Below are 25,366 nucleotides of genomic sequence, written 5' to 3'. Positions count from 1 at the left end.
TTAATATGATTAACTCAAAATCGAAAATAAAAAATGTATTAGTTATTCGGGGATCGGGAACCCTTGGGGATCCCCTGTTATTATTTGGGGAGGGGATGAAGATTCTTTCAAATAATTCTGACGGAGACGGGGAGAGGACGGGGACATACGCAAAATATCGTGGATGGATACGGGGAGATTGGTCCCCTCCCCTCCCCATTGCCATCCCTAATACAAAGGGACGAGGCTACGTTGCAGACGCTGTACCTAACAGCTGCGCCTTAGCCAGCTTTACAAAGGGTGCATTTGGTAAGCAATTTCTCACTTTTGTGCATGTGTGTCCTTCCACCAATGGGTGTGTACGTAACAGATTCTGTAACATATACAAATTCTAATTACTCTTTTCCATGTTGATCAAGTCGAAACCCAATGGGGTTGATATGAATTTGTTCTGAACTCAAATTTGTTCACCCCTGCAACTTTAGCCTTCAATAAAATTACATTTATTGCTTGCTTAGCAGTTGAAAATTGAAATGGGTTGGAATGAGAATTAGGGGTGGGCAAAATATCTGACCCAATCTAATCCAAAAAATTTCAGGCACAGATTGGATCAAGTTGTTAATGAAACCTTATCAGATGAATTCTTCTTAATACGATCTAATCCGAAAACCCAATTGAGTTGCTTTAAAATTAAAAAAAAAAACTAAATCTAAACGCACGCACACTACACACACAACAGATCATAATACATATTAGATTACACATTACACAAAACACACACAACACTCACAGTCATAGCCTTACACTCACAACACGCCACCAACGGCCACAGCCACAACCTTCTCCCTCCCCCAACTTCTCATCTCAAGAAGAAAAGAAGCCAAGAACACTTTGCACACCCCTCACGGTCACGGTTTCACGCACACGTCGCACACACATCTCAAAAAGTCAGGAACTCTCTTCACGGGTCACAATCACAGTCATCGCCAAATACTCTGCTACTGCGGGAACTGTTGCAACTCGATTTGCTACCACCGATCTGCCACTCCACATCGCCGAATCTGTCCAAGCTCCAAACAACCCGACAACTACTGCAAGTACAACCCGATTCCAGTAGTCGACCTGAGTACTAATTTTAATTTTTATCAAGTTTGAACTTTGTATTAATTTTATTTTTTATTCATTTGATTTCATAACTTTTTTTGTGGTTGAAAATTGGTAAAAAGGACTATAATTAAGAAAAACGGCTTAAAACCAATCTAAAAACCGCAAAAATAGAAAAAAAAAAGGCTCAAAATTGCATTATCCGGATTTGACTCAAATTGACCCAATTTTTATTTGATCTAATTTCTACTGACCCAAATTGACCCAAAATAACCTGAACTCAACTCGATTTGTATCTAATCCGAACATGATCCTATTCTAATTCAATCCAAGTTTTTGACCCGATCTGATATATACATCGAATTAGATCAGATTGAATTATGAGTTCAGGTTGCATTCGGATTAATTTTTGTCCAACTCGACCAACACGAAACCCGATCATGTTGATCGGAACCCAATTTTGCCCACCCCCAATGAGAATGATGAATGAAAATTAAAATAAATTTTTTACTTAAGCTATCATAATTGAAATTAGAATAAATTGTATTCCTATTAATATATTTACTATATTTTGAAATCAGAATTGATTGTTACAGATTACTAAAATATCATTCGTTAATTGTTGTCCTTATTATTATTTGTATCTATTATAATAATAACAATAATAAGAATAAAAGTAATAATATAATAACTATTAATAAATAATGAAGGACCTATTTGTAAGCACTTTAAAAATTTTGTATATTTTATAAATTCTATAGAGACCAAACTGGAAAAATGATAGAACTTGATACAACCGTCATGTTGCTTCAAATTAAGCGGCCAATCGTTTACATTTTGTCTCAGCTAATAATAAGCTAGTAAATTGAACTGAAGATAGCAGTAAGCAACCATAAAATGCATATATATAAATCCAAAATGATTTCCAGTGCAATGTAAGTTGCAACGACATATATTACAGACATAAAATTAAAAATCCCTAAATGATACATATAGAAGTTCAAGCATCACTTGTTGAATAAATCATACACATATATAGACTCGACTAATTGCCATCCCTATTAACATGATAAATATTTTTTTTATAAAATGAAAAAGCATTGACAATGATCTCTTTTTTGGACTTGCATTCCTGTTTGAAATTAACGTATTGTACCTTTTAAATTACAATTGATATATAAAAAAAAATTTGTGATTATGAAACAAAAACTAATAATATGTAGTAAATATAAATTTTAAATAATAATTTTGACAAAATTATGAAAAATATAATAGATTTTCCATCACATAAGTGAAAAATCATATCAATATAAAAGCATCACCAAAATGTTCTTCAAATAAGATTTTATTATTTATTTTTGAAGTGCCACATCAACATTTAAATCTCCAAAAGACATTTTAATTAAAATTCTTCAAATAAAAAATGGTTCTTTCTTTTCAAATTTGGAGAGTTGCTTTCTCTTTCTTCAATTTATATTTTATTACTTTTTACTAGAGAAAGAGAGAGAAATACTTTAATTGCTATTAATTTTTATTTTAAAAACATAATTATATGATTAAAATAATATTAACTTATTTTTATTTGAAGAATTTTTTGGAGAATAAAATATTTTTTCATTCTTCTATTTAACACGTAAGTAAACAAATAAATATTTAAAAAGTGAAATTTATAAAGATTTTTGAAGATGTTCTAACTTCCAAACAACAACTGGTCTTTAATAACGTAACTTTTAACCTATATATATCCAACATTAATCTTAAATGCACCCTTAATTCTCGGCAGCGACGATAATTTAATGCCATCTCGCTCGCTGGCCTGCAGGATGCAAGTGGTGAGCCACAACTATTATCATTGAATAACCCAATCGATTCTAAACATGTATGAGATCATCAAGCGCATCTTCCAGATGATGGCAGGCTGGAATTTTTGCATCAGTTAAGAATCCATCAATACATGTCTGGTAAACTTCTTCATATTCTGCATGATCAAATATAACAGAAATAGCGGCAAGTGTTGGGCCCGACATGTGGCAAACACATCACGGTCAAGGTAAGCTCTGCCATCAGCTACAATAAACGGAGCTGTTTTCTTAGACTTCCGCATTAGATCAATCCAGCAACTTTGGGTCATCTCCGGGAAACCAGCACCTTGTTCTGGAGTTGTGCCAATCTCATTCTTGCAAATTGAATGGTACAGCTCTGATAGGAATTCTCGTGGTAGATCGTTGCCTCCGTTGATATGCCCATTACTACGGATAAAATCTTCTTCCGTCATCTCTTTCTTCACCTGTACATTATAAGCGAATCGGATGACAAAAGTGCAGCATCTTGTTAGCTAGAATCTGAGACTACTGCTCGTAGTACCTCTCAGAATGCCTCAAGCACCCTTGTATCTTTTGTGATTCTCCGGCCAACGGAAAAGTTACCAATTCCAAGAGTAACCGCAGGCAACCGAAAAGACAACAAGTAGTTAACAGACTAGTAAATCATGATAAATAGTAGTTAACGGACTAATAAATCATGTAATGACAATCACATGACACTATCAAATCACAAGTTAAAAAAAGAGAGAAAAAAAAATTGCGCTTCTCTCACCACAAATTATGCCGCATATTCTCTCGCTCGGGGAAAAAATGTTAGGGTAAGGAGGCAATCGCAAGGCGCAATGATGTCGCTTGGCTAGGCTATGGGGCGGGTACTCATGATACTCTCCCTTGTGCACGATTATCTTGTATTTAACGTAATGTATGCTTAGATATCGCTAATTACTTGATTTTAACATTACTATACCTTATATTAAATGTAAGGTCAGTATTAGCAAGACCCGTTGGCCTTATCTCTTCTACAGAATTTCGCTGAACAATTGTTGCCATCCCAGTGACCACCGACAAACTGACAAAGTTGACGCCATTAACAGATGGTTTGAGACCTTACAAGATACAAGCACCGCTGGCCCACATGTCAAATCAACCTAATAGACAGAGGCTTTAGTTCCAGTTAAGATATTTTTCATAAAATTCTACCGAAAATATCCTTTCACTAGATATTTTAAAAAATCACTATCATTCTAATTGCCAAGCAGCAAATGGCTCATACACAGTAACATAAATACACTTAATTTTTTAATTTAGAGCTATTGTCAGTGCACTGACTCAAAATGGATAATTATCAAATTCCAGATGAAGGCTTGAACTTGGACGAATGGGAGCAAGTCCAGTCACCTTCTCTGCGTATACGGTCCACAAGAACCCCATCAAGAGAATGGGATATGGCAGCAATTAGAGACAATTATCTTCAAGATAGTGTTTCATTCTTTCCTCCTAGCCAGCATGAAGGCTTACAAACAATTACTCAAGATCAGCATGAAGTGCCAAATTCGCCATCATCGGCTTCTTCGCTTTCTTTATTGTCTAATGGATTAGCTACGGATAATAGTTCAAGCTCAGCTTGGAGGCCACGTTTTGAGAATCTGAGGTTTGGGATTGCAAGAATTGCTGCTAAGTTTCGTTACCATGCGGCATATATCGGTGGGTTTTGTTCCTTTGCATCGGTGACTGGAGTTGTGGCGGCTGTGTTGCTAGCTTTTGTGTATGCAAAAGTGCGGAGGACGTGGCGTAGAAAATTTCAGGAAGAGAACAACCGTTTAATTGTCTTGGTCAAAGAGAAAGACGAGGTTCGTTTCTTTATATATATATATATATATAAAGAGTGAAAATCATCGATCATTGAGTTGCCTTTATGCTCAATTGTTTTTATATGGCTAGAACGAATTAACAGAGTTTAAACTGGCGCGACTCTTACCATTTAAAATGGTTTTGCAGAAAATTAGTCAGCTCTTGCTTCAAATTTCCCAGATGAATGAATTATTATCGGCACGCCGCAAGGTCCCGGTGCTTCGAATTGGTTGATTAATTTGATGATAAAGCAGGTGCTGACAATGTTAGCAATTTCTATTTTTAGTGCAGAGGGCGATAGGAGGCGAAACGGAATACATTTCTGTTTCTATATAGTGAACTGGTGGCTGCTCTAGTTATTTACTCTTTCACTTTACATTTATACTACTTGTCAACGAAGCAAGTCTTCTTTTATTCTTTTTGCTAAGGCACGTTTGGTACTGTAGTGAGATAGTTGTGGCTGTAAACTTATAGCCCGTAAGTATTTCTTAAACACTTTAATATTCCTGTAATTTATAAAAAAATTAATTATACTTTTCAAATTTTTAAAATAAATATTTAAATTTCATTACAGCAAAAAAAATAAAATAAAAATGAAATCAACAAGTACCGTCGTCGGCCAAAGTTGCTGGAAAAAAAAAAAAAACTACCCAAATATTGCACTACAGTAGCTTTAGAATCTTTTTCTTGCGATCTATCTGACGGTGCAATTATCAATACCAACAACAATTAGAAATGGAGCAATCACCTTCCAAAGCCGTGGCTTCATCGTGACGTTGCCGTTTAATGATAGCAAGTCATGGTGCACTGACGCTATAATCTGGCAGAGTGTTCCAGGCTCTATTGTTTAAGAATTAGGTTGGAATTGAGGTTAGACAGCTATAATTTATCTATTTATATGATGGTCTTGCATTGTATCTATGGTTTTATGACAGAATCTAAAGAAAAAAATATGAACAATTCGCACATTTTTAAGCAAAATTGCAGAATAAATAGGTAGAGAATGAGCTAATCTTTAGATTTAAACTAATAACTATGAATCTTATGTATCAATTAGAATCGAAAATTTCATATATTACAAGCAGATTCAAACTCAAGGCAGTTTAATTTACTGTTTAGTTTTGGCTTTAAAATTTTGCTCAATTCGACGAGTGATCAAGCACAAATGGATCTGATACCGGCATTAACAAGTAAAATCGATCTAACGGAAGTGTAATTTCGTGGAATATCCGATTGGACTAATAATGCATTAGGGATTAAATTACAAACAATGACCACTTGTAAATTTTAATTGAGGGAAAAAAAGTAAAAGACATCATTCTCCACATGTTATTTTAATGAAACTCCTAGTAATGGGTTGAATGTACAGAGGATTAAGATTAAGCGTCGAGTTGAGATTTTGCTCAACTTTTAAGGATATATCTACATATGACATATCTTGTAATTAATGGTTATAACTTGTTTCTTTTTTTTTTTTTTTGAAAAATTATCATTACACTACTTTTATTTTGCCTTATATTCATCCAACCACTACAAAATTTTAATATGTAATTTGCACCACTTTTCTTTTCACATTTGTATCAACTAGCAACTTTTACATTAACACTATTAAATAATTTTAATGAAATGATAATTTTACCCCCAAATAAATTAAAAGACCATTTTATTTTATAAAAAATTTAAAAAATTATATATATACTGATAAAAATATCCATAAATTTAATAAAAATAAATCCCAAAATTAGAATTTTTATTTTTAATAAAAATTATTTTAATATAAAATTATAATTATAAAAATAATTACAAAATTTTTGGATTTAATAAAAATCCCCTAAATTATTAAAATTTTAGGATTTATTCTTTTACGAAATAAATTCAGTTATTTTAATAAAGTTTTACAAAATTATAATTTTTTAATAAATAAATTCATTTATTTTTATTAAAAAATTTTAAAATTATAATTTTTAATAAAAATAATTATTAAAATTTTGTAAAATCTAAATTTAGTAAAAATCTGTTGAGCACCTCTATTTGTGATTTATTTTTTATTAAATTTAGTGATATTTTTATGATTATAATTTTTATTTTTAAAAGTTTTTATAAGATAAAATAGTCTTTCAATTTATGTAGGGGTAAAATTGTTATTTTATTAAAATTATTTAATAGTGTTAATGCAAAAGTAGCTAGTTGATACAAATGTAAAAAGAAAGGTGGTGCAAAATACATGTCAAAATTTTATAGTGGTTGGATGAACATAAGGGAAAATAAAGGTGGTGCAATGATAATTTCTTTTTTTTTTTTAATTTTTACCTTTACCGAAACACATTGTTTTGGAATAAATCTTTTAACTCCAAATAGGTAAAAATGCTTGTTTTCGAGTTACAACTACTGTTGAAAAAATGTTATAATTATGAAATAAAAGTTAAGAGCATGTAATGTTGATGTAGAAATCCAGTTAAGTTGGTTAGTAACTCGATACCAGATCCCTGCATTAACATTAAATTTATTTGATGATGAAACGGGTTGCCAATCGTCAAGAATGCTTTGCAACCATTAGTAAATAACCATGAACATATGAAATCACAGAGGATGCTAAGAATTGTCAGAAGTTTTTCCGCCATGAACCCTTCAACATTTAAGTCACTACCTTAATTTTTAGGAAAAAAGATTGTTAGTCCCTCAACGTTTGAGAAAAAAGATATAAAACCCTTTAATGTTTTAAAAAAGATATATAACCGACAAAATCTGTTAATTTTCAGTTGTGATAGTTGTGATTTTAGGGAGGAAGACGATTTTGGAAATTTTACACATAATTTCTTGTAAATAAAAGTGTATTTTTTTTAAATAAATAGACAATATTACCATTTTTTGAGTTAAAATAGACTGAAAATTAACAAGATTTGGGAGTTATATGTTTTTTTTTTAAACATTATGGATTTTTATGTCTTTTATCTCAAACGTTAGGGGGCTATCAATCATTTTCCCAAATTTTTATTTCATAGTTATATATTTTATTCTACAACAAATTGTAACTCGAAAGTAGGAATTTTTGCCTTTTTGAAGTTAAAAAGACTATAATTATAAAATAAAAGTTAAGAGTATATAGTAGATATAATTTTTAAATAATAATTTTAACAAAAATATTAAAGATATAATAAATTTTTATTATATACATAAAAAATTATATCAACATAACTTTTAAATTACAGCAACTAATATTTATTAAGTACTTTAATATTATAACTTTTAAATTTCTGCAACCCAACCTCAATTCTCAATTCCAAATCCAACCCTTAATCGACAAAATCCGTATTTGGGAAATGACAACCCACTCCGATTACATTATTTTAAGAGTAATGATACAACCATAAACTCTTATACAAACTTATTTTGTACAAACTGACGTGACATTAATTCATTGGTTGAATGAAAATATAAATTAATAAAAATAAATCATGTGGACCAAGTGATATTTAATTCAACCAATCTTATCATATCATATTAATTTGTACAAAATAAATTTGTACGAGAGTTTGTGACTGTATCATTATTTTTATTTTAAATCCTTCGTAGAGAAATTGTTTTGAAAAAATTAATTTCTACAGGGGCATTTTCGTAATAATGCATAATACTTTCATTTTCTCTGCTGTCTCAACAGCCTCACTTCGCTTTCCTCGATCACATTTTTCATTTTTCCCTTTCTCGTAGAGTCGTTCCTCGACGGATCTCAGTCGTCGGACCCGGCAAGGTAAGCCAGGTGTCTCGATCTCGCGTATTAGTTCATAGTCTACCTCTCCCCTTGCACAATTCTCACTCAATTTATTTACCTCCATCTGGGTAGTACAGTTAATTTCTCCTTCGCATTTTCCAGCATTTATAAGAACTTTATGCATTCAGTTATCGCCTCGAGCTTTTAGTGCGGTTATTAGTTGAAATTTCTTCTGCTGGTTAGTTCCACTGAAACGACGTCATTTATTTCTTGTTATATTTTTAATTTGTGAATTAAGCATAAATTTCATTCTGGCTTCTTTCGCTATTTGTTTATTTATTTATTTCTGCTATATTCATACACAGGAGATAATTGATCATAACTACAAAAAAACAGGTGCTGGGGTGGGGTGGGGGGGAAAGATTTGCTTTTATTAGTTTGGCCAGATGAAGCTTCTGGGCAAAGTCTATGTTCTAACTGAATGTATAGAAGAGCGTGCTTTGTTCAATTTGTCAAAGAGTTGACGAGTGTGCTCTGGTTTTATTTATTTTATATTTTCTTTTCCAATCTTCTAGGGTATGCAGGCAGTTGATAGATACACGTAAAGTTTAGTTTGAAGACAGAATTGATTACAAAATGGGGCGTTTAAAGTTACAATCTGGAATCAAAGCTATTGAGGAAGAACCCGAGGAGTATGATGCAACTTATTCAAACAAAGCTACTTTATCATGCATGATTAATTCAGAAGTAGGTGCCGTGTTGGCAGTGATGAGACGAAATAGAAGTGTAAGGTGGGGGGGTCAGTATATGTCAGGTGATGATCAGCTGGAGCATTCTTTGATCCAGTCTCTGAAGACATTACGGAAACAAATCTTCTCATGGCAGCATCCATGGCATACCATTAACCCTGCTGCATATCTCCAGCCGTTTCTAGATGTGATTCGATCGGATGAAACTGGTGCACCAATCACTAGTATTGCTTTGTCTTCCGTGTACAAGATTTTATCTCTTGACGTGATTGATCAAAACAGCATTAATGTTGAAGAGGCTATGCACTTGGTAGTAGATGCTGTGACTAGCTGCAGATTTGAAGTGACTGATCCTGCATCAGAGGAAGTGGTTCTGATGAAGATACTTCAGGTTCTTTTGGCTTGTATGAAAAGCAAAGCATCCATCGTGTTGAGTAATCAGCATGTTTGCACCATAGTAAACACTTGTTTCCGTATAGTTCATCAAGCTGGAAATAAGGGTGAGTTGTCACAAAGGATTGCTCGCCACACTATGCATGAACTTGTCAGGTGTATTTTTTCACACCTTCCAGATGTTGATAACTCAGAACATGCATTGGTTAATGGAGTTACTGCTGTCAAGCAGGAGGTATAAACACATGTTCCACCTTCCTCATATGTCTTTTATTTTATTTTGGGTTGGGGGGGGGGGGGGGGGTCCAATGGTTGCTAGAAAGTGGGGGAAAAAATATGGGGTGAAATAAAAAAATGATAGAGTTGAATTGTTTTTAATTGGTTTGATAATGGATTTGGCCAGTAATTTGATTCTCTTCATATGTACCTTATACTTCTTGGTAATCAAACAGCAGAAAATGTAAGATACAGAAGATGTAAGATTTTCTACTGTTTTTTCTTGTTTCCGTGGGTTCGATTAGGCAACTCAGTGCATCATGGTGGAATTATGTTGTGCTTTTCAATCCAAAATTTATAAGTGGTGACTGCCAGACACCATTGATTGCAGGTGATTGACTGGGTTTGCTTTGAGTTAGTGCGTTTTATTATTAGAGATTGCATTTTTGTTCAGTTGTTGTTGGCTGTAACTGTAACTCAAGCTCTAGCTAGTTTTTTGTTGTCGGAATAGAGAAACGTATCTGTTGTTCTATGGTTGAACACTGACATGGTTTATGGTCGATGAATTATGCAATGCAGATTGGTGGGCTGGACACTGATTATGCTTTTGGGGGTAAACAATTGGAGAATGGCAATGGTGGTTCAGAATATGAGGGTCAACAATCCTTTGCAAATCTTGTCTCACCTTCAGGTGTTGTAGCAACTATGATGGAAGAAAATATGAATGGGTCTAGTACTGGAAAGGATTCTGTTTCTTATGACCTGCATCTCATGACAGAGCCATATGGAGTCCCTTGCATGGTGGAGATATTTCACTTCCTGTGTTCTTTATTAAATATTTCTGAGCATATGACAATGGGCCCAAGGTCTAATACCATAGCATTGGATGAAGATGTTCCTCTTTTTGCCTTGCGCTTGATTAACTCAGCAATAGAATTGGGTGGGCCTGCTATCCGGCGTCACCCAAGGTTATTGAGTTTGATTCAGGATGAACTGTTTCGTAACCTTATGCAATTTGGTTTGTCAATGAGCCCACTTATTCTTTCAATGGTATGTAGCATTGTTCTCAATCTGTATCACCATCTGCGTACTGAACTGAAACTACAGCTTGAGGCTTTCTTTTCCTGTGTGATCTTGCGGCTTGCACAAAGCAGACATGGGGCTTCATATCAGCAGCAGGAGGTTGCCATGGAGGCTCTTGTTGACTTCTGCAGGCAGAAAACTTTTATGGTGGAGATGTACGCTAACTTAGATTGTGACATAACCTGCAGTAATGTGTTTGAAGACCTAGCTAATTTGTTGTCAAAGAGTGCATTTCCAGTGAACTGCCCTTTGTCTGCAATGCATATTCTGGCTTTGGATGGTCTGATCGCTGTTATCCAGGGAATGGCTGAGAGAATAGGCAATGCATCTGTTAGTTCAGAGCAGAGCCCAGTCACTCTTGAAGAATATACCCCATTCTGGATGGTGAAGTGTGACAACTACAGTGATCCAAACCATTGGGTCCCATTTGTTCGCCGGAGGAAGTATATCAAGAGAAGATTGATGATTGGAGCTGATCATTTTAACCGTGACCCCAAGAAAGGGTTAGAATTTCTCCAAGGAACTCATCTTTTGCCCGACAAACTTGATCCCCAAAGTGTGGCTTGCTTTTTCAGGTACACTGCGGGGTTAGATAAGAATCTTGTTGGGGATTTTCTTGGAAATCATGATGAATTTTGTGTTCAGGTTCTTCATGAATTTGCTGGTACTTTTGATTTTCAAGACATGAATTTGGACACTGCCCTGCGGTTATTCTTGGAAACTTTTCGGTTGCCTGGAGAATCACAAAAGATACAAAGAGTGCTTGAGGCATTTTCTGAGAGATACTACGAGCAGTCACCTCAGATTCTAGCTAACAAGGATGCTGCACTTTTGTTATCCTATTCGCTTATAATGCTTAACACAGATCAGCATAATGTACAGGTGAAGAAAAAGATGACGGAAGAAGATTTTATCCGTAATAATAGGCACATCAATGGAGGCAATGATCTACCTCGAGAATTCCTGTCAGAGCTGTACCATTCAATTTGCAAGAATGAGATTCGCACAACTCCAGAACAAGGTGTTGGTTTCCCAGAGATGACCCCAAGCCGTTGGATTGATCTAATGCACAAGTCTAAGAAAACAGCTCCGTTTATTGTAGCTGATAGCAAAGCTTACCTTGACCATGATATGTTTGCCATAATGTCGGGCCCAACAATTGCTGCTATTTCTGTTGTATTTGAGCATGCAGAACATGAAGAAGTTTACCAGACATGTATTGATGGATTCTTAGCTGTTGCGAAAATTTCAGCTTGCCATCATCTGGAAGATGTGCTTGATGATCTCGTAGTGTCTTTGTGTAAGTTTACAACCCTTTTGAATCCAGCAGCTGTTGAGGAACCTGTGCTAGCCTTTGGTGATGACACAAAAGCCAGGATGGCAACTGTCTCTGTTTTTACCATTGCAAATAGATATGGGGATTTTATTCGCACAGGTTGGAGAAATATTCTGGATTGCATCTTAAGGTTACACAAGCTTGGTCTTCTTCCAGCTAGAGTGGCCAGTGATGCAGCTGATGAATCAGAGCTTTCTGCTGACCCTAGCCAAGGGAAGCCTATTACAAACTCTTTATCATCAGCACACATGCCATCTATTGGAACTCCAAGGAGATCTTCTGGGTTGATGGGCCGATTTAGTCAGCTTTTATCTCTTGACACCGAGGAGCCAAGATCACAGCCAACTGAACAACAACTTGCTGCTCATCAACGGACCCTTCAGACAATTCAAAAATGCCATATTGACAGCATCTTTACAGAGAGTAAGTTTTTGCAAGCTGAATCCTTATTACAACTTGCACGAGCGCTTATCTGGGCTGCTGGGCGACCCCAGAAAGGGAACAGTTCTCCGGAAGATGAAGACACTGCAGTTTTCTGCCTAGAATTGCTCATTGCAATTACCCTGAACAACCGGGATAGGATTGTGCTTCTTTGGCAGGGAGTTTATGAGCACATTGCTAATATTGTTCAGTCAACTGTAATGCCTTGTGCCTTGGTAGAAAAGGCTGTTTTTGGACTCCTCCGAATTTGCCAGCGACTGCTTCCATATAAAGAGAATCTGGCAGATGAACTTTTGAGGTCACTGCAACTTGTACTGAAGCTTGATGCTAGGGTTGCTGACGCATACTGTGAACAGATTACCCAGGAAGTCAGCCGCCTTGTGAAAGCCAATGCTACTCATATCAGATCCCAGATGGGTTGGCGCACTATTACATCCCTACTTTCCATCACAGCTCGACATCCAGAAGCTTCTGAAGTGGGATTCGAAGCGCTATTGTTCATTATGTCTGATGGAACCCACTTGTTACCTGCCAATTATGTTCTCTGCATAGATTCCGCAAGGCAGTTTGCGGAGTCTCGTGTTGGACAGGCAGAGCGGTCTGTCCGTGCACTAGAACTTATGTCTGGTTCCGTTGATTGTTTAGCAAGATGGGGTCGTGAGGCGAAGGAATCAATGGGAGAGGATGAAGTTGCCAAATTGTCTCAGGATATAGGGGAAATGTGGCTCAGGCTTGTGCAAGCATTGAGGAAAGTTTGTTTAGACCAGAGAGAAGATGTCAGAAACCATGCTCTTCTATCTTTGCAGAAATGCTTGACAGGGGTGGATGGAATTCATCTTCCACATGGTTTGTGGTTACAGTGTTTTGATATGGTAATCTTCACCATGCTTGATGACTTGCTTGAAATAGCTCAAGGTCACTCCCAAAAGGACTACCGGAATATGGAAGGCACGCTTATATTGGCCATGAAGCTCCTCTCAAAGGTGTTTTTACAGTTACTTCATGAACTCTCGCAGTTAACAACATTCTGCAAATTATGGCTGGGAGTCCTTAGCCGAATGGAAAAATATATGAAGGTGAAAGTCAGAGGGAAGAAAAGTGAAAAGCTTCAGGAAATAGTGCCAGAGCTTCTCAAGAATACTCTACTTATAATGAAGACAAGAGGAGTGCTTGTGCAAAGAAGTGCTTTAGGAGGAGATAGCTTGTGGGAACTTACATGGCTTCATGTGAATAACATTGTTCCATCTTTGCAATCTGAGGTGTTCCCTGATCAAGATAGTGATCAGCCACAGCTTAAGCAGAGTGATAATGGTGGAGGTTTGGTTTCTGATGAAATGGGTTCCATTCCTTCAAATGAATCAGCGGCTTCTGAAAGTGCTGAGACATGAAATCAACATACCATTGTATTTGGCTTTCTGTTACTGTGTGCATAGACACGGAATTCTGGCAAAGGTTTACCACTTCATGTCACATTTTGCAGCTTCTAGAAGCAAGTTAGCATGGAAGAAGGGTATGAACAGAATCTCACTTGTATCTTCTGGTTGATGTTCGTTCTCTTGATTGACATGGTGGAATCTGGGCCAAGGTGTATCATCCAATATTAAAGAATTAGTTATCTGTGCAGAAATGATTAGTTCTTTAGGTATCTTCTTGTAGAGCATTTGATGAGTGGAAAGATTTGAACTAATTGTTTATGTATTATGAGAATTCAAAAAGGAAGAACTTCGCTTATTTTCCCTAGAAGGAATTTAGTTTTCGGCTTGCTTATTGATGTACAGATTAGGAAACTATTTGTGCTTTGTGTTAGCACATTTACTAAACATGAGAGTGAAGTTTTCAACTTATAGGCTTGCGGCTTCTGCTTGAATGAATGGTTGGTGATATTCAAAATTTCATGAACCGTAAGTAAATCCGTGGACAATTGAGCATCGAGCGCAGTTAACAGTGACAACGTGAAATCTAATTTCTCTCATTTGGATAAGAAAAAGGGTTAATTTTGTCCTGCCCCCAAATGTTTCTACATTTTTCGCCACTCATCCATATGTTTCGAAAATATTCACTCCACACTCAATTCCGTTATTTTGACCGTTTATTCTAACGGTCAAAGGGCAAATTTAGAAATTCATATCCTAAATATTATTTGATGATGATAAATTAAATTTATTTGATAATTTAATTGATAGAATTATTATTAATTATCTTTAAATAAACTTTTTTAATGTAAATATTAATTATTAAATTAATATTTTATCTCATTTTATTTTTCTCTAATTCAAGATAAGGGGTATTTCGAACATTTACTTAAATTTCAAATAGCTCCGTTAAACATAACGGTCAAAATAATGAAATTAGATGTGTAGTGAGTATTTTCGAAACATATAGGTGTATGGCGAAAAATATTAAAACATTTGAGGGCAGAACAAAATTAACCCTAAGAAAAAAAAGATAAAAAACGCACGCGCACACACAATTTTTAGATTCCAAACTAGGCTCGAAAGTATGAATTTATTTTTTATGACTTTTAATTTTGAAAAGCAACGTTGGGCATTCTAATTTGAGACTCGATTCATGTGATGTTTACATATATAGACAGTGATTAAATAATTTTATAAGTAATAAAATTTGTTATTAATAAATCAGTAATACTTGCTACCGGACTCAAGCGTGAACTCAAACTTTGATACGTAACGGAAAGAGTACAGAAGGCGGAACCGCGGATCGGTTCGAAATATGAAACGCACCGTTTCTTTTTAGTGGAGTAAAATAATACAGGAGTTTAAAACTTGAAACCTACGGTGTCATTTCACAGTTTCATCGAGAATCTAGCAATCTTGTTGTCCATTTTATTTACTTACAGTCAAATTGACGATTCTTTGTTGGCTTATGAAAAGTGAAAACAGTCTCACTTTCATAATTTGATTGATTTGAAGATCTAGGGTTTCAGATTTATCCAATTTTCTACTCAGCTCGAAAATCAATCGAAAATGAGTGAGGTCTTCGAAGGATACGAGCGTCAGTACTGCGAGCTCTCAACAAATCTCTCCAGAAAATGCAGCTCAGCTTCTCTTCTACCAGATGGAGGTATTATCACAACCATTATAGATCTTTTAATTATATATGGTATTTAACTGATCTTCTGAGTTGTATAACTTCTACTGATGTTGATTCGATATTACAGATCAGAAGAAAGAAAAGTATTCCGAGATACAATCTGGACTGGATGACGCTGACGCTTTGGTACTGCGTTAAAAGAATCTTGATTTTTATGTTTAGAAGTTTCTCTGTTTTGTATTTAGGATTTTTTTTTTCCTTTTTGGGGATCAGATTCGTAAAATGGATTTGGAGGCAAGAAGTTTGCAGCCGAATGTAAAGGCTATGCTGCTTGCTAAATTAAGAGAATACAAGTCAGATTTGAATAAGTTGAAGAGAGAGTTTAAAAGAATTTCGTCATCCGACGCTCACGAAGAGTTGCTGGAGTCTGGAAAAGCCGATCCAAATGTGGTACATAGTCATTTTTGTTTTGACTTTGCGTGATTCATGGTTACCATGTTCAGCTTTAGATTACTTGTTTTATCTTGGAGAAGAGATTGCTCAACTTGATTTTAACTTTAATCAATTGGCGAATGGTTGTCTGCTGCTATATGCATTGAAAGTGTCTTTGAGAACATGTTTGTTGAAAGGGTTTTTGAGAGAATGTGCTTTTGTTTTTTTTTCCTCTCCCATCTGAAAGTTGCTTTATTAAAGGCATCTATCAACTGCTTCCCTTTGTGTATTTAATCCAAACACTAGAAAGCGGATATAAAACCCATTTTAAGCATATAAGAACATTTACCAATTCCAAAGAGTTTCAAATGCACCACTAATGTTGCTTGGTGCCAGTTTTGCTGATAGATGAGAATGGGCAGAAAAATGTTTGTCGGTCAATTACTTTTGGGAACTTTGACGGAACTAATGATAAGTGTGAATTGTGAGTGCGAATAGTCTGTTCATGACAGCTTGTTGAAGGTTATTTTTTTGTTTTTTGAATTTTACCGGAATAGAGATTGATTAGTTAGTTTGATGCCTTGCAGTTTGAACAATTTGCTTGCCAGATGAAGTGGAGATGTTTGTATATATTCTGTAGACAATTTCTATGACTGATAACTGATGTTACAGGTTTCTGGGGAGCAGAGAGAAAGATTGGCCATGTCAGTTGAGAGAATAAATCAGTCAGGTGAAAGAATTAGGGAGAGTAGAAGAGTCATGCTAGAGACAGAGGAGCTTGGTATCTCAATTGTGGAAGATCTGAATCAACAGCGTGAAACTCTGTTAAATTCTCGTAACAAGGTATTCTTGCTTGCTTGACTTTTCTTTTTGGTTCATATGCATTCTTAGAGGAGTTTGAGTTACTCCTAGTTTCATGATGACAATTGGGAGGCAATGTATGAGCCTCAATTGGTTTCATTGATAGAAATTGGATACATTTATTTGCAACCCTTCTTACAGAGGAACCGAGCACTCTGCATGTGATAAATGCTGTAAAAGTTGTGGGTTTGATTGAGAGACGATTTTATTATCAGTTAACAGTTTCTTCTTGTGTAGCTTCATGGGGTGGATGATGCCATAAGCAAGAGTAAAAAGGTTTTATCTTCCATGTCACGGAGAATGACCAGGAACAAATGGATCGTTGGCTCAATAATTGTAGCTCTTGTCATTGCCATAATCTTTATCCTCTTTTATAAGCTTTCACATCACTAGTCTGACCATTTCAAATGCTCAAGTTCAAGGAAAGTTCTGTTGCATGTTGTACAAAGTTACCGGGGATTTAATGGATATATATTCCCAATTTTCTTCATGTTATCTACTTGATCAATAATTGGTTGTATCTTATGTCATTTCTGATGTATTGCCTTTATCGATTATCATTGCTCAATTTCTTTGCTTGAAATTTTTATTTGTGAGCCCTTGAAACTAAATGATACAAGTTGAATCACCTGATCAGTTTGTCATTCCTGTTCTTTATCCTTTTCTTGATTATTTGGAATGGAGTTTTTATTCACATACGACTGCAAAATAGGGTGTGTGCAGACGTGCCTCCATCCCATTTCGGATGGTGGAAATATAATAAGTTTGCTACTGGAAGTGAATGGATGATGGGCTTGAAGATTTGCAATTAAACAGTGATGAAGGGCTAAATATTAAGAGTCAATAACAAAAGTTTTTCATTTGGTGCATAGAAAATAAAATTGGTACGTATACTTTTGCAATTGAAAATTTCATATTAAACATCCAAGACCGGGATACAAGGATTGATCAGCATCAATTCAGGGGCGGTCTATACGTGGGCGAGCCAACACCTAATCATATTAATCCCTCATCGTGTTTTCTGTTAATTTATTTATTTTTCATGCTCCGAGTTTTGATTTGACCCGTTTGTTTCAGTCAAGAGATCCAACTTCACAGGACCCCACCATACAAAAAATATCCAGCCGATTCACAAATCCAAGTTTCTGTGAATTGTCATCACAAATCCAAGTTTCTTTCCTCCTCCCCAACCCTTTGAATTTGATTTCACAGACGCACGCAACGTGTTTGTACAAAACTATTCATAACTTTGCCATAAAAGGCTAATAAGTTAGGTAAATTGATCGAACCAAATCAGCATGGACTCAATCTCATCAGTTTCTCCGTCAGTAGTTCTCCCTCCCAGTACTATCAACCCCTTCCGTACCCGGCGGCGACAGATTTTTCTCCCTCCGGGCACTTTCAATAATCGTCTTTCTTGTAGTTTCAACTCTTCAAGGAGATTCCGACACGTGTACTGTAGAGTGAGCGATGGTGCTCAAGATCGTGATGGTGATGGTGATGATGATGATGGAAGCGAAGAAGCGGAGAGAGCGCTTCACTTGGACGGCACCATTCCAGGGAGTTCTAATGAGTTCGTAAAGCGAGTTTCTTCTCGTGCTTATGATATGCGCAGGCATCTTCAGCAAACTTTCGATAGCAGCAGCTATGATGGTAATTTTCCCTTCTTTTTAGAAATTAAGCATTTTAGCTTCTGCACATCAATTCATTGACCTATTTTAAAATTTAAGAGGCCTTAGAAATTCGAGTCCACAGGATTGCTCTTGAAATTTCTAATTATATTTATATCTAGTCTGAGTTAGTGCAATAAAAGCTTCCTTCAATGAAGTAGATTGGTTGATAAGAAAGGATCTAAAGCTCAGCAAATGCTACCAGGAAAGCTTTCGTTCTCTAACAACAATTTAAACCTTATGTTTCAGCATAAGCAAATACTTCTGGCTTGTTGAGGCATAATATTGGCATATTTTTCATTATTAAAATCTCCTCTTTCTCTTGTTTTTGATGCAATTTTCTGCTTGTCTTCCTTTGTGGATTTTGAATAATTCACATTTTCTGTTGGTGTTGATGCTTAATATGTTCTCCTTCATAAAGGGTTAGTTTTGACTGATAGTGTCACTTACTCACATTGTTTATTTGACAAGCTTCATAATTATCTCCCTCTTTTTTGGTATAACTAGTGTTGGAGGCAAACCCATGGAGAGAAGATTCAAAGCCTGTATATATACTAACTCACCGGGAAAACCAGTTGTGCACCATGAAAACTCGAAGGAATCGCAGGTCTGATTTGGTTCCATGTGCTATCTTCCTATTGAATAATTGTTACTGTTTCCCTGGCTCATTTTTTGCCTTTTCTGACAGTGAGGTTGAAAGGGAGCTTAGGTTATTGTTTTCTAAAGGAAGAAAGCGGAGGCCTGAAATTGGAGAGCAGGCTAAACAGTCTGGTGGTGGGACAAAGTTCCAGATGCTTGTGGAGGATATTAGAGAGGGAGTGCTTGTAAGTCTTCTGTTGGATAAAAAAACTTTTTTCTAAATTTTGTTCCTTGATTGTGTATAGCTTGTTATTTATAGCAAATAGAACTCAACTCAACTTCAGTTATCATCTATACTTGACATGTAAAGGAGGTCTGATTGGTCTCTACAATGTTCTTTTTGTGGCGACTTACAATTCAAACTTTTAAGACAGTAAACTTCCATTTGTCCACTTCCCCTTAACCTCCATCTATTAAAATTCTCTCGCAGTAAAGCATGCCACTGCCTGGTGCTCTAGTTTGAAGTGGGCTCTTAATTTTGCTTTCTTGGGTTATCTTGATTCATTTGTTAAAAAATAAACATCTGTTACAGGTATTCGAAGATGTGAACGAAGCTGCAAGATACTGTGACTTGCTGCAAGGAGGAGGTCAAGGATGTGAAGGTGTTGCAGAGATTGAAGCCTCATCCGTAAGATACAGAGCAAACTTTAAATCTGCCCCATCAAAGGACGTTTCATGATCATTTGCATACATTTCCTGCAGGTGTTTGACTTATGCAGAAAAATGAGGGCCCTTGCAGTTTTGTTCCGCAAAGGAAGGACACCCCCTCTACCTCAGAGCCTTGAGCTCAATCTGAGGGCACGGAAAAGGTCACTTGAAGACCAAGAGGAGTTGATGTGAGTGTTGTGTTGCTGCATGGCGAAGAATTAGAAAATTCGCCATCAAAATGAAATGTATTCTGTAATATATAATATTCATTTGTTAATGAAGTAAATATAAAGAAGGTTTACGGAGTTGCGTTATTTGTACACTTAGCTATTATCAAATGTCAATAATAATCATAGGTATTAATTCGGGAGCTTGGGAGTGCATTTGCTGTTAGCTTTATTCATTGGTGAGAGTACATCTTGCATGTTAAACAAGTTGCTATTTGATTCCGCCGTCTTTGGAGCGGTGGACTTCAGTGTTTTTTTTTTTTTTTTTTTTACTTGAATATTTTAAGCACAAATCATTTTAAATAGTCAAAGTAGTATTATTACAATTGCAGTGATAAGTAACTCGTTAGGAAGAAAACAATATTAGTGAATATTACGTAATAATCTCACAGGCCGACGACGCTGACTGCTTTCTATCAGTCGATGTATATATGCGTTTCAGATTGGAAAAGACAATACACCATAGTAAATATAAATATTATAAATAAAAAAATAAAGATAAAAAGCTGGTGGGAAAATAAAAAATGGTACGAATCTAATTCTGTTGAAAAAGTTGTGAAAAGCCCGAAAACGGATGCAATTTTAGACTCATATTGCTTCCATTTCACTTTCACACACACTCCGAGTCCGGAAAATGGAAATAGATAACAAAAAAATAAATAAATAATCTGAAATGCGTACAAACAAAACAAAACTAACTCTCACTCAAAACAAACAAACCAGCAGCCCACCATCCGAACAAGAAAACGAGAAAGATCCGATCCGTTTCAGCACATGAGTTCGGGTAATTCCTCTCCTGGCGATTCCACGACGCCCTGTAAGGGAGGCGCCACGTCCTCAGCCGACAAGCAGAAGGAGAAGGCGAGAGTGAGCAGGACGTCTCTGATACTCTGGCACGCTCACCAAAACGACGCCGCTGCCGTCCGCAAGCTCCTCGAGGAAGATCAGTCTCTTGTCCACGCCAGGGACTACGACAATCGGACCCCGCTCCACGTCGCGTCCCTCCATGGCTGGATCGACGTGGCCAAATGCCTGATCGAGTACGGCGCTGACGTCAACGCTCAGGATCGCTGGAAAAATACGGTACTTTTTTCTTTCAGAAGACGATTATTCGGAATTGTGATTTAATTATCCATCACTTGACTCTGATTACTGCTGCTGATTCTTTACTGGAGTTCTTGAATTTTTGTATAATGCTTTTGATTTTTTTTATTAAATGAAAAATCTTTAATTGAACTGCAACTAGAAACTACACATGATTTCAAGATTGGGATAGTTTCATGTACATTTGGATTTTTGTTACTGTTGCGACAGCCGCTAGCTGATGCCGAAGGAGCTAAGAAATTCAACATGATGGAGCTTTTGAATGCTCATGGTGGCCTGTCTTATGTAAGTCCAATCACCAACGCATCATTTTTATTGCTTGATGTATGTATGCTTCATGATGAGCCATTTGTATCTTCAATTGCATTTGTGAGCTCTGATTGAGATTCGGCATGCTGCAGGGTCAAAATGGAAGTCACTTTGAACCAAAGCCAGTCCCTCCCCCTCTGCCAAACAAGTGTGACTGGGAAATTGACCCTTCTGAGCTGGACTTCTCAAGCTCGGCAATTATTGGGAAGGTGAGGCGCAACTTAAATTTCTGAAGATTAATGATTTTCAAATTATAGGGGACATTTGCAGTTCTTGATTAATCAAAGAAGTTGCATGGGTATTCAAAATTTGCTTTTATGATATCTGCGAAACAAGTTGTTGCTTGATCAAAATTTCTTGTAGTTTTTATGCTTTTGGTGTGTGGTTTGCATTTTACACGCCATACAAGTTCTTGGTGCCTTTTTTTTTTCTTTCCTTTTAAATCTACCTGCAAGATGTGCTTTCACTGAGAATAACTTATTCTGGTAGGGGTCTTTCGGTGAGATTTTAAAAGCCTATTGGCGAGGAACACCAGTTGCTATCAAACGCATACTTCCGTCACTTTCAGATGATAGATTGGTGATGTAAGCTCTTTGTATTTTTTTGAAATTTGAGTACAGTTTGATGATAGTTCTAATGTCTCATCACAAACCGTATAAATTATTTGTTTCTGATTAAAATAATTCTGATAGTTCCTTTTGCTCCCTAATGGGCAATGAATCATAACTCATATAAAAGATGAATGTAGAACTTCAATTTGCCTGGATTTGCCAGATATTTATTCTGAGATGCTTTTCCAAGATATGATGTTCTCTATTGGAGGAAGAAGTGACTTCAATATATCATATATATAACTAGGGTTATTAAGTTTGGTTCACCATTCTTAAGAAAATGATTAATATGGTGGATGTTGTAGTGTAACCTAATTCCTTGCTACCTTTCTTTTAAACCTTTTATATTAAGAATGTAATCTCTTACTATTTTTCACTTTCCTGATTCAGTCAGGACTTCAGGCATGAGGTCAATTTGCTGGTGAAACTTCGCCATCCTAATATAGTCCAATTCCTGGGAGCGGTCACCGAGAGGAAGCCCCTTATGTTAATTACCGAGTATTTACGAGGGGTATCTGAATGCGCATTTGTTTTCTGTTTCAAATTTAATTTATCTCCACACAAGCTCTTATGAGTGATCTCAAGAAATTGACTCAAAGAAGGAATTCATGATAGGGTGATCTTCATAAGTATCTCAAGGAAAAGGGTGCACTTAGTCCTTCAACAGCTGTTAACTTTGCACTGGACATTGCCAGGTAAATCATCAGCCTCTAAGTCTAAAATCCAAATTGCACTTATACCTCATTTTCAGGTTTTAAGTAACACAAGGGAAGAAGAAGCAGGACAATGCTGGAAGTATTTTAGAAGTTTCTCTTGATTCTATGTTTAAATGGGAACATGGCCTTTCATTTTCATAGGAAACTCAACTTGTCTTGTCATCCACAAAAAATTACCACTTGGAATATATATAGTGCAGATATTCATCAGATTTGGAAACATAGCCTTAAAAAATCTTTTATTTAGACCTTCATCTGCCTGCTTCTTTAACAGACTTGGTTTCTCTAAAAGAAAAATAAATAAGTTATATAGAATAAAAGTCCCTTGTGGATTTCAATATTATGCTAATATCTGTAATTCTGTTGTGGCCAGAGGCATGGCTTATCTTCACAATGAACCAAATGTCATAATTCATCGAGACCTGAAGCCAAGGTGAGTTATCTGTGTCAGATTTCATTTTAAATTGCCATCTTCAGTTTTTACTTATAGCTGCTGATTTTTCACTTAGTTAATGCACTATATTCATTCATATAATCTTGAAGAGTATTTAAGCAAACATTACCTTTCTCCAGCAAGGGAAAATATCTCTTTCCTTTATTATTTTGTATCTTCTTCTATTGTTAACAATTTTGAGTTAGCATTTGCACCATTTTATGTCGTTGAGTCAAAGTTGTTCCTATGTATCAGGAATGTTCTTCTGGTCAACTCAAGTGCTGACCACTTGAAAGTTGGAGATTTTGGACTAAGCAAGCTCATCAAGGTTCAGAATTCTCATGATGTGTACAAAATGACTGGGGAGACTGGGAGTTGTGAGTATCTCGTGTCAAATTGTTCATTTATGTAAATATGATCTTATTATACTTATTTTTCTTCTGTTTTGTGAACAAAACAAAAGACCGGTATATGGCTCCTGAGGTCTTCAAGCACCGGAAATACGACAAGAAGGTTGATGTTTTCTCTTTTGCAATGATACTCTATGAGGTAATTGAGCTGTGCTTATGGTGATGAGATGTAATGCATCTTAAATTTAGTCCTAATGCACTACTTTTCGATTTTGAGCAGATGCTTGAAGGAGAACCACCACTTGCAAATTACGAGCCTTATGAAGCAGCAAAATATGTGGCAGAGGGACATAGGCCTTTTTTCCGTGCAAAAGGATTTACACCTGAATTGAGAGAGTAAGTTAATCCTATTCTTCAATGTAGCAGGAAGTTGCTTATCTTGTGCAGCACCACACATGGCTGACAGATGAATCCAATTTAAGATGTTACATGGCCCAGAACTTCTCTAATGTGAAACACTTAACTATACCCTAGTTCAGCTCATGTTGAGGACTATTGACTGTAACAAATCATGCTATGACTCTGGATAACCACATCTTAAAATTTTAAAAAAGTAAAATAAAATAAAATGAATCTGATACACGGAATCAACTTCGTTGAGATTCCAAGAGGAACTCCCAGAGTTCCATAGCAATATTTTATCATACAAATGTACTATTAACTAAATTGAAAACAAGAATTTTGTTCGTGAATACTTTCAACGGCGAAAGGTATGGCAGATTGGTAGTATTAAGGTGGTCCGGTAAAATTTACTAGTGACTCAACTGAAACAAGGTTTTCCACTCATCGTTTGGGTATTCAAGATAACTTTTTATCTTTATCAAGGTACAGGTTGAAAATTGACATCATGTTGCTAATGTCTCTTTATTCTTGCGTTTAGGTTAACAGAGAAGTGCTGGGCTGCTGACATGAACCAAAGACCTTCATTCTTGGATATTCTCAAGAGGCTTGAAAAGATCAAGGAAACTTTACCAACAGATCATCATTGGAACATATTCAATGCATAGTGTCAGAGTTGGGAGTGCACACTAGGTGCTCTATATGCGGTTTCTGCCTCACTTCCTGTACACCCAATCTTGCAGGGTGGTGTTGTGAATAGACTCAACTGAGGAAGCTTGTGAGAACTATTGCTTTGATAGATTTCCGCTAATCTGTTCAGATTCTGTCGATGAACATAGTAGCTGCTATTCATTTACTTCTTCAGTTTTTACTTCTTCGTCTTTTATGTGGTTCTCAAACTAGCATATTTTTAGTTTCGCCCCAAATCAACACTTAATGTTCAATCATTTGGCAATAGATTTTCAGTCGAATCTCTCAATTGTAATTTTTGGTCGTCCCAAAGTGATAGCTTCTGCTTCTCTATTGTTCCTTTTCACAGGCTCAAAGTTGTTAATCCGGCATTCCCTCGGTTGTGCTTCTTATATAATGCTGGATTTGTCGATCTAGCAATTTCCACCGGAAACCGTCTTGGCTCCGGCTCTCTGGACGGAAACGCGTAAACGTACACAAATTCTATTAAAAAATGTTCGAGCACCAAATTACCAAAGGTAGAATTGGCGATTCCGAATTGC

General features: G+C 36.1%; 5 protein-coding genes and 1 long non-coding RNA gene across 9 annotated transcripts; 5 read left to right on the top strand and 1 right to left on the bottom strand.

The window, feature by feature from the left end:
* Positions 1-2,733: 2,733 nt before the first annotated feature.
* Positions 2,734-4,062, bottom strand: LOC107177639 (uncharacterized). Its single transcript, XR_001508613.3, has 2 exons — positions 3,448-4,062; positions 2,734-3,370 (listed from the first exon to the last, which is right to left on the bottom strand). It is a non-coding gene; the product is annotated as an uncharacterized LOC107177639 (long non-coding RNA).
* A 110-nt stretch (positions 4,063-4,172) lies between these two features.
* LOC102627178 (hypothetical protein) lies at positions 4,173-5,312 on the top strand. The gene is made up of 2 exons (XM_006483039.4): positions 4,173-4,756; positions 4,905-5,312. Exons 1-2 carry the CDS (start codon positions 4,241-4,243, stop codon positions 4,989-4,991), a joined length of 603 nt encoding a protein of 200 aa, XP_006483102.1. The 5' UTR covers positions 4,173-4,240; the 3' UTR covers positions 4,992-5,312.
* A 3,026-nt stretch (positions 5,313-8,338) lies between these two features.
* On the top strand, positions 8,339-14,528 carry LOC102627469 (ARF guanine-nucleotide exchange factor GNOM). 4 transcript variants are annotated; one of them, XM_006483043.4, is made up of 4 exons: positions 8,356-8,505; positions 8,629-8,704; positions 9,042-9,843; positions 10,404-14,528. In XM_006483043.4, exons 3-4 carry the CDS (start codon positions 9,103-9,105, stop codon positions 14,070-14,072), a joined length of 4,410 nt encoding a protein of 1,469 aa, XP_006483106.1. In that variant the 5' UTR covers positions 8,356-8,505; positions 8,629-8,704; positions 9,042-9,102; the 3' UTR covers positions 14,073-14,528. The 4 variants fall into 4 exon arrangements, with proteins under 4 accessions (XP_006483105.1, XP_006483106.1, XP_006483104.1 ...); XM_006483044.4 differs by having other exon boundaries at positions 8,392-8,505; positions 8,604-8,704; XM_006483042.4 differs by lacking the exon at positions 8,629-8,704 and having other exon boundaries at positions 8,339-8,505.
* A 953-nt stretch (positions 14,529-15,481) lies between these two features.
* Positions 15,482-17,672, top strand: LOC102628554 (vesicle transport v-SNARE 12). Its single transcript, XM_006483045.4, has 5 exons — positions 15,482-15,765; positions 15,863-15,921; positions 16,009-16,185; positions 16,840-17,010; positions 17,266-17,672. Exons 1-5 carry the CDS (start codon positions 15,669-15,671, stop codon positions 17,419-17,421), a joined length of 660 nt encoding a protein of 219 aa, XP_006483108.1. The 5' UTR covers positions 15,482-15,668; the 3' UTR covers positions 17,422-17,672.
* Positions 17,673-17,935: 263 nt separating this feature from the next.
* Positions 17,936-20,299, top strand: LOC102628851 (hypothetical protein). Its single transcript, XM_006483046.4, has 5 exons — positions 17,936-18,681; positions 19,206-19,305; positions 19,387-19,522; positions 19,870-19,965; positions 20,040-20,299. Exons 1-5 carry the CDS (start codon positions 18,327-18,329, stop codon positions 20,175-20,177), a joined length of 825 nt encoding a protein of 274 aa, XP_006483109.1. The 5' UTR covers positions 17,936-18,326; the 3' UTR covers positions 20,178-20,299.
* Positions 20,300-20,763: 464 nt separating this feature from the next.
* LOC102629111 (integrin-linked protein kinase 1) lies at positions 20,764-25,119 on the top strand. Its single transcript, XM_006483047.4, has 11 exons — positions 20,764-21,295; positions 21,527-21,601; positions 21,718-21,834; positions 22,115-22,209; positions 22,627-22,747; positions 22,852-22,931; positions 23,326-23,385; positions 23,641-23,762; positions 23,849-23,934; positions 24,016-24,131; positions 24,676-25,119. Exons 1-11 carry the CDS (start codon positions 20,987-20,989, stop codon positions 24,800-24,802), a joined length of 1,308 nt encoding a protein of 435 aa, XP_006483110.1. The 5' UTR covers positions 20,764-20,986; the 3' UTR covers positions 24,803-25,119.
* Positions 25,120-25,366: the final 247 nt, after the last annotated feature.

The sequence above is a fragment of the Citrus sinensis genome, chromosome 4 (genome assembly GCF_022201045.2).
Source record: "Citrus sinensis cultivar Valencia sweet orange chromosome 4, DVS_A1.0, whole genome shotgun sequence".
Taxonomy (NCBI): Eukaryota; Viridiplantae; Streptophyta; class Magnoliopsida; order Sapindales; family Rutaceae; genus Citrus; species Citrus sinensis.
The sequence above is the reverse complement of the archived record's forward strand: the minus strand, read 5'-3'. Positions and strand labels throughout refer to the sequence as shown.

Bases quoted from the DNA above. Each gene is read 5' to 3' on its own strand.
- LOC102627178 (XM_006483039.4), top strand. From the start codon at position 4,241: ATGGATAATTATCAAATTCCAGATGAAGGCTTGAACTTGGACGAATGG. The intron at 4,757-4,904 runs GTTCGTTTCTTT...ATGGTTTTGCAG, and splicing joins TGGTCAAAGAGAAAGACGAG to AAAATTAGTCAGCTCTTGCT.
- LOC102627469 (XM_006483042.4), top strand. From the start codon at position 9,103: ATGGGGCGTTTAAAGTTACAATCTGGAATCAAAGCTATTGAGGAAGAA. The intron at 9,844-10,403 runs GTATAAACACAT...TATGCAATGCAG, and splicing joins TTACTGCTGTCAAGCAGGAG to ATTGGTGGGCTGGACACTGA.
- LOC102628554 (XM_006483045.4), top strand. From the start codon at position 15,669: ATGAGTGAGGTCTTCGAAGGATACGAGCGTCAGTACTGCGAGCTCTCA. The intron at 15,766-15,862 runs GTATTATCACAA...TCGATATTACAG, and splicing joins TTCTCTTCTACCAGATGGAG to ATCAGAAGAAAGAAAAGTAT. The intron at 16,186-16,839 runs GTACATAGTCAT...CTGATGTTACAG, and splicing joins GAAAAGCCGATCCAAATGTG to GTTTCTGGGGAGCAGAGAGA.
- LOC102628851 (XM_006483046.4), top strand. From the start codon at position 18,327: ATGGACTCAATCTCATCAGTTTCTCCGTCAGTAGTTCTCCCTCCCAGT. The intron at 19,523-19,869 runs GTAAGTCTTCTG...CATCTGTTACAG, and splicing joins ATATTAGAGAGGGAGTGCTT to GTATTCGAAGATGTGAACGA. The intron at 19,966-20,039 runs GTAAGATACAGA...CATTTCCTGCAG, and splicing joins CAGAGATTGAAGCCTCATCC to GTGTTTGACTTATGCAGAAA.
- LOC102629111 (XM_006483047.4), top strand. From the start codon at position 20,987: ATGAGTTCGGGTAATTCCTCTCCTGGCGATTCCACGACGCCCTGTAAG. The intron at 21,835-22,114 runs GTGAGGCGCAAC...TTATTCTGGTAG, and splicing joins GCTCGGCAATTATTGGGAAG to GGGTCTTTCGGTGAGATTTT. The intron at 22,210-22,626 runs GTAAGCTCTTTG...TTCCTGATTCAG, and splicing joins TCAGATGATAGATTGGTGAT to TCAGGACTTCAGGCATGAGG.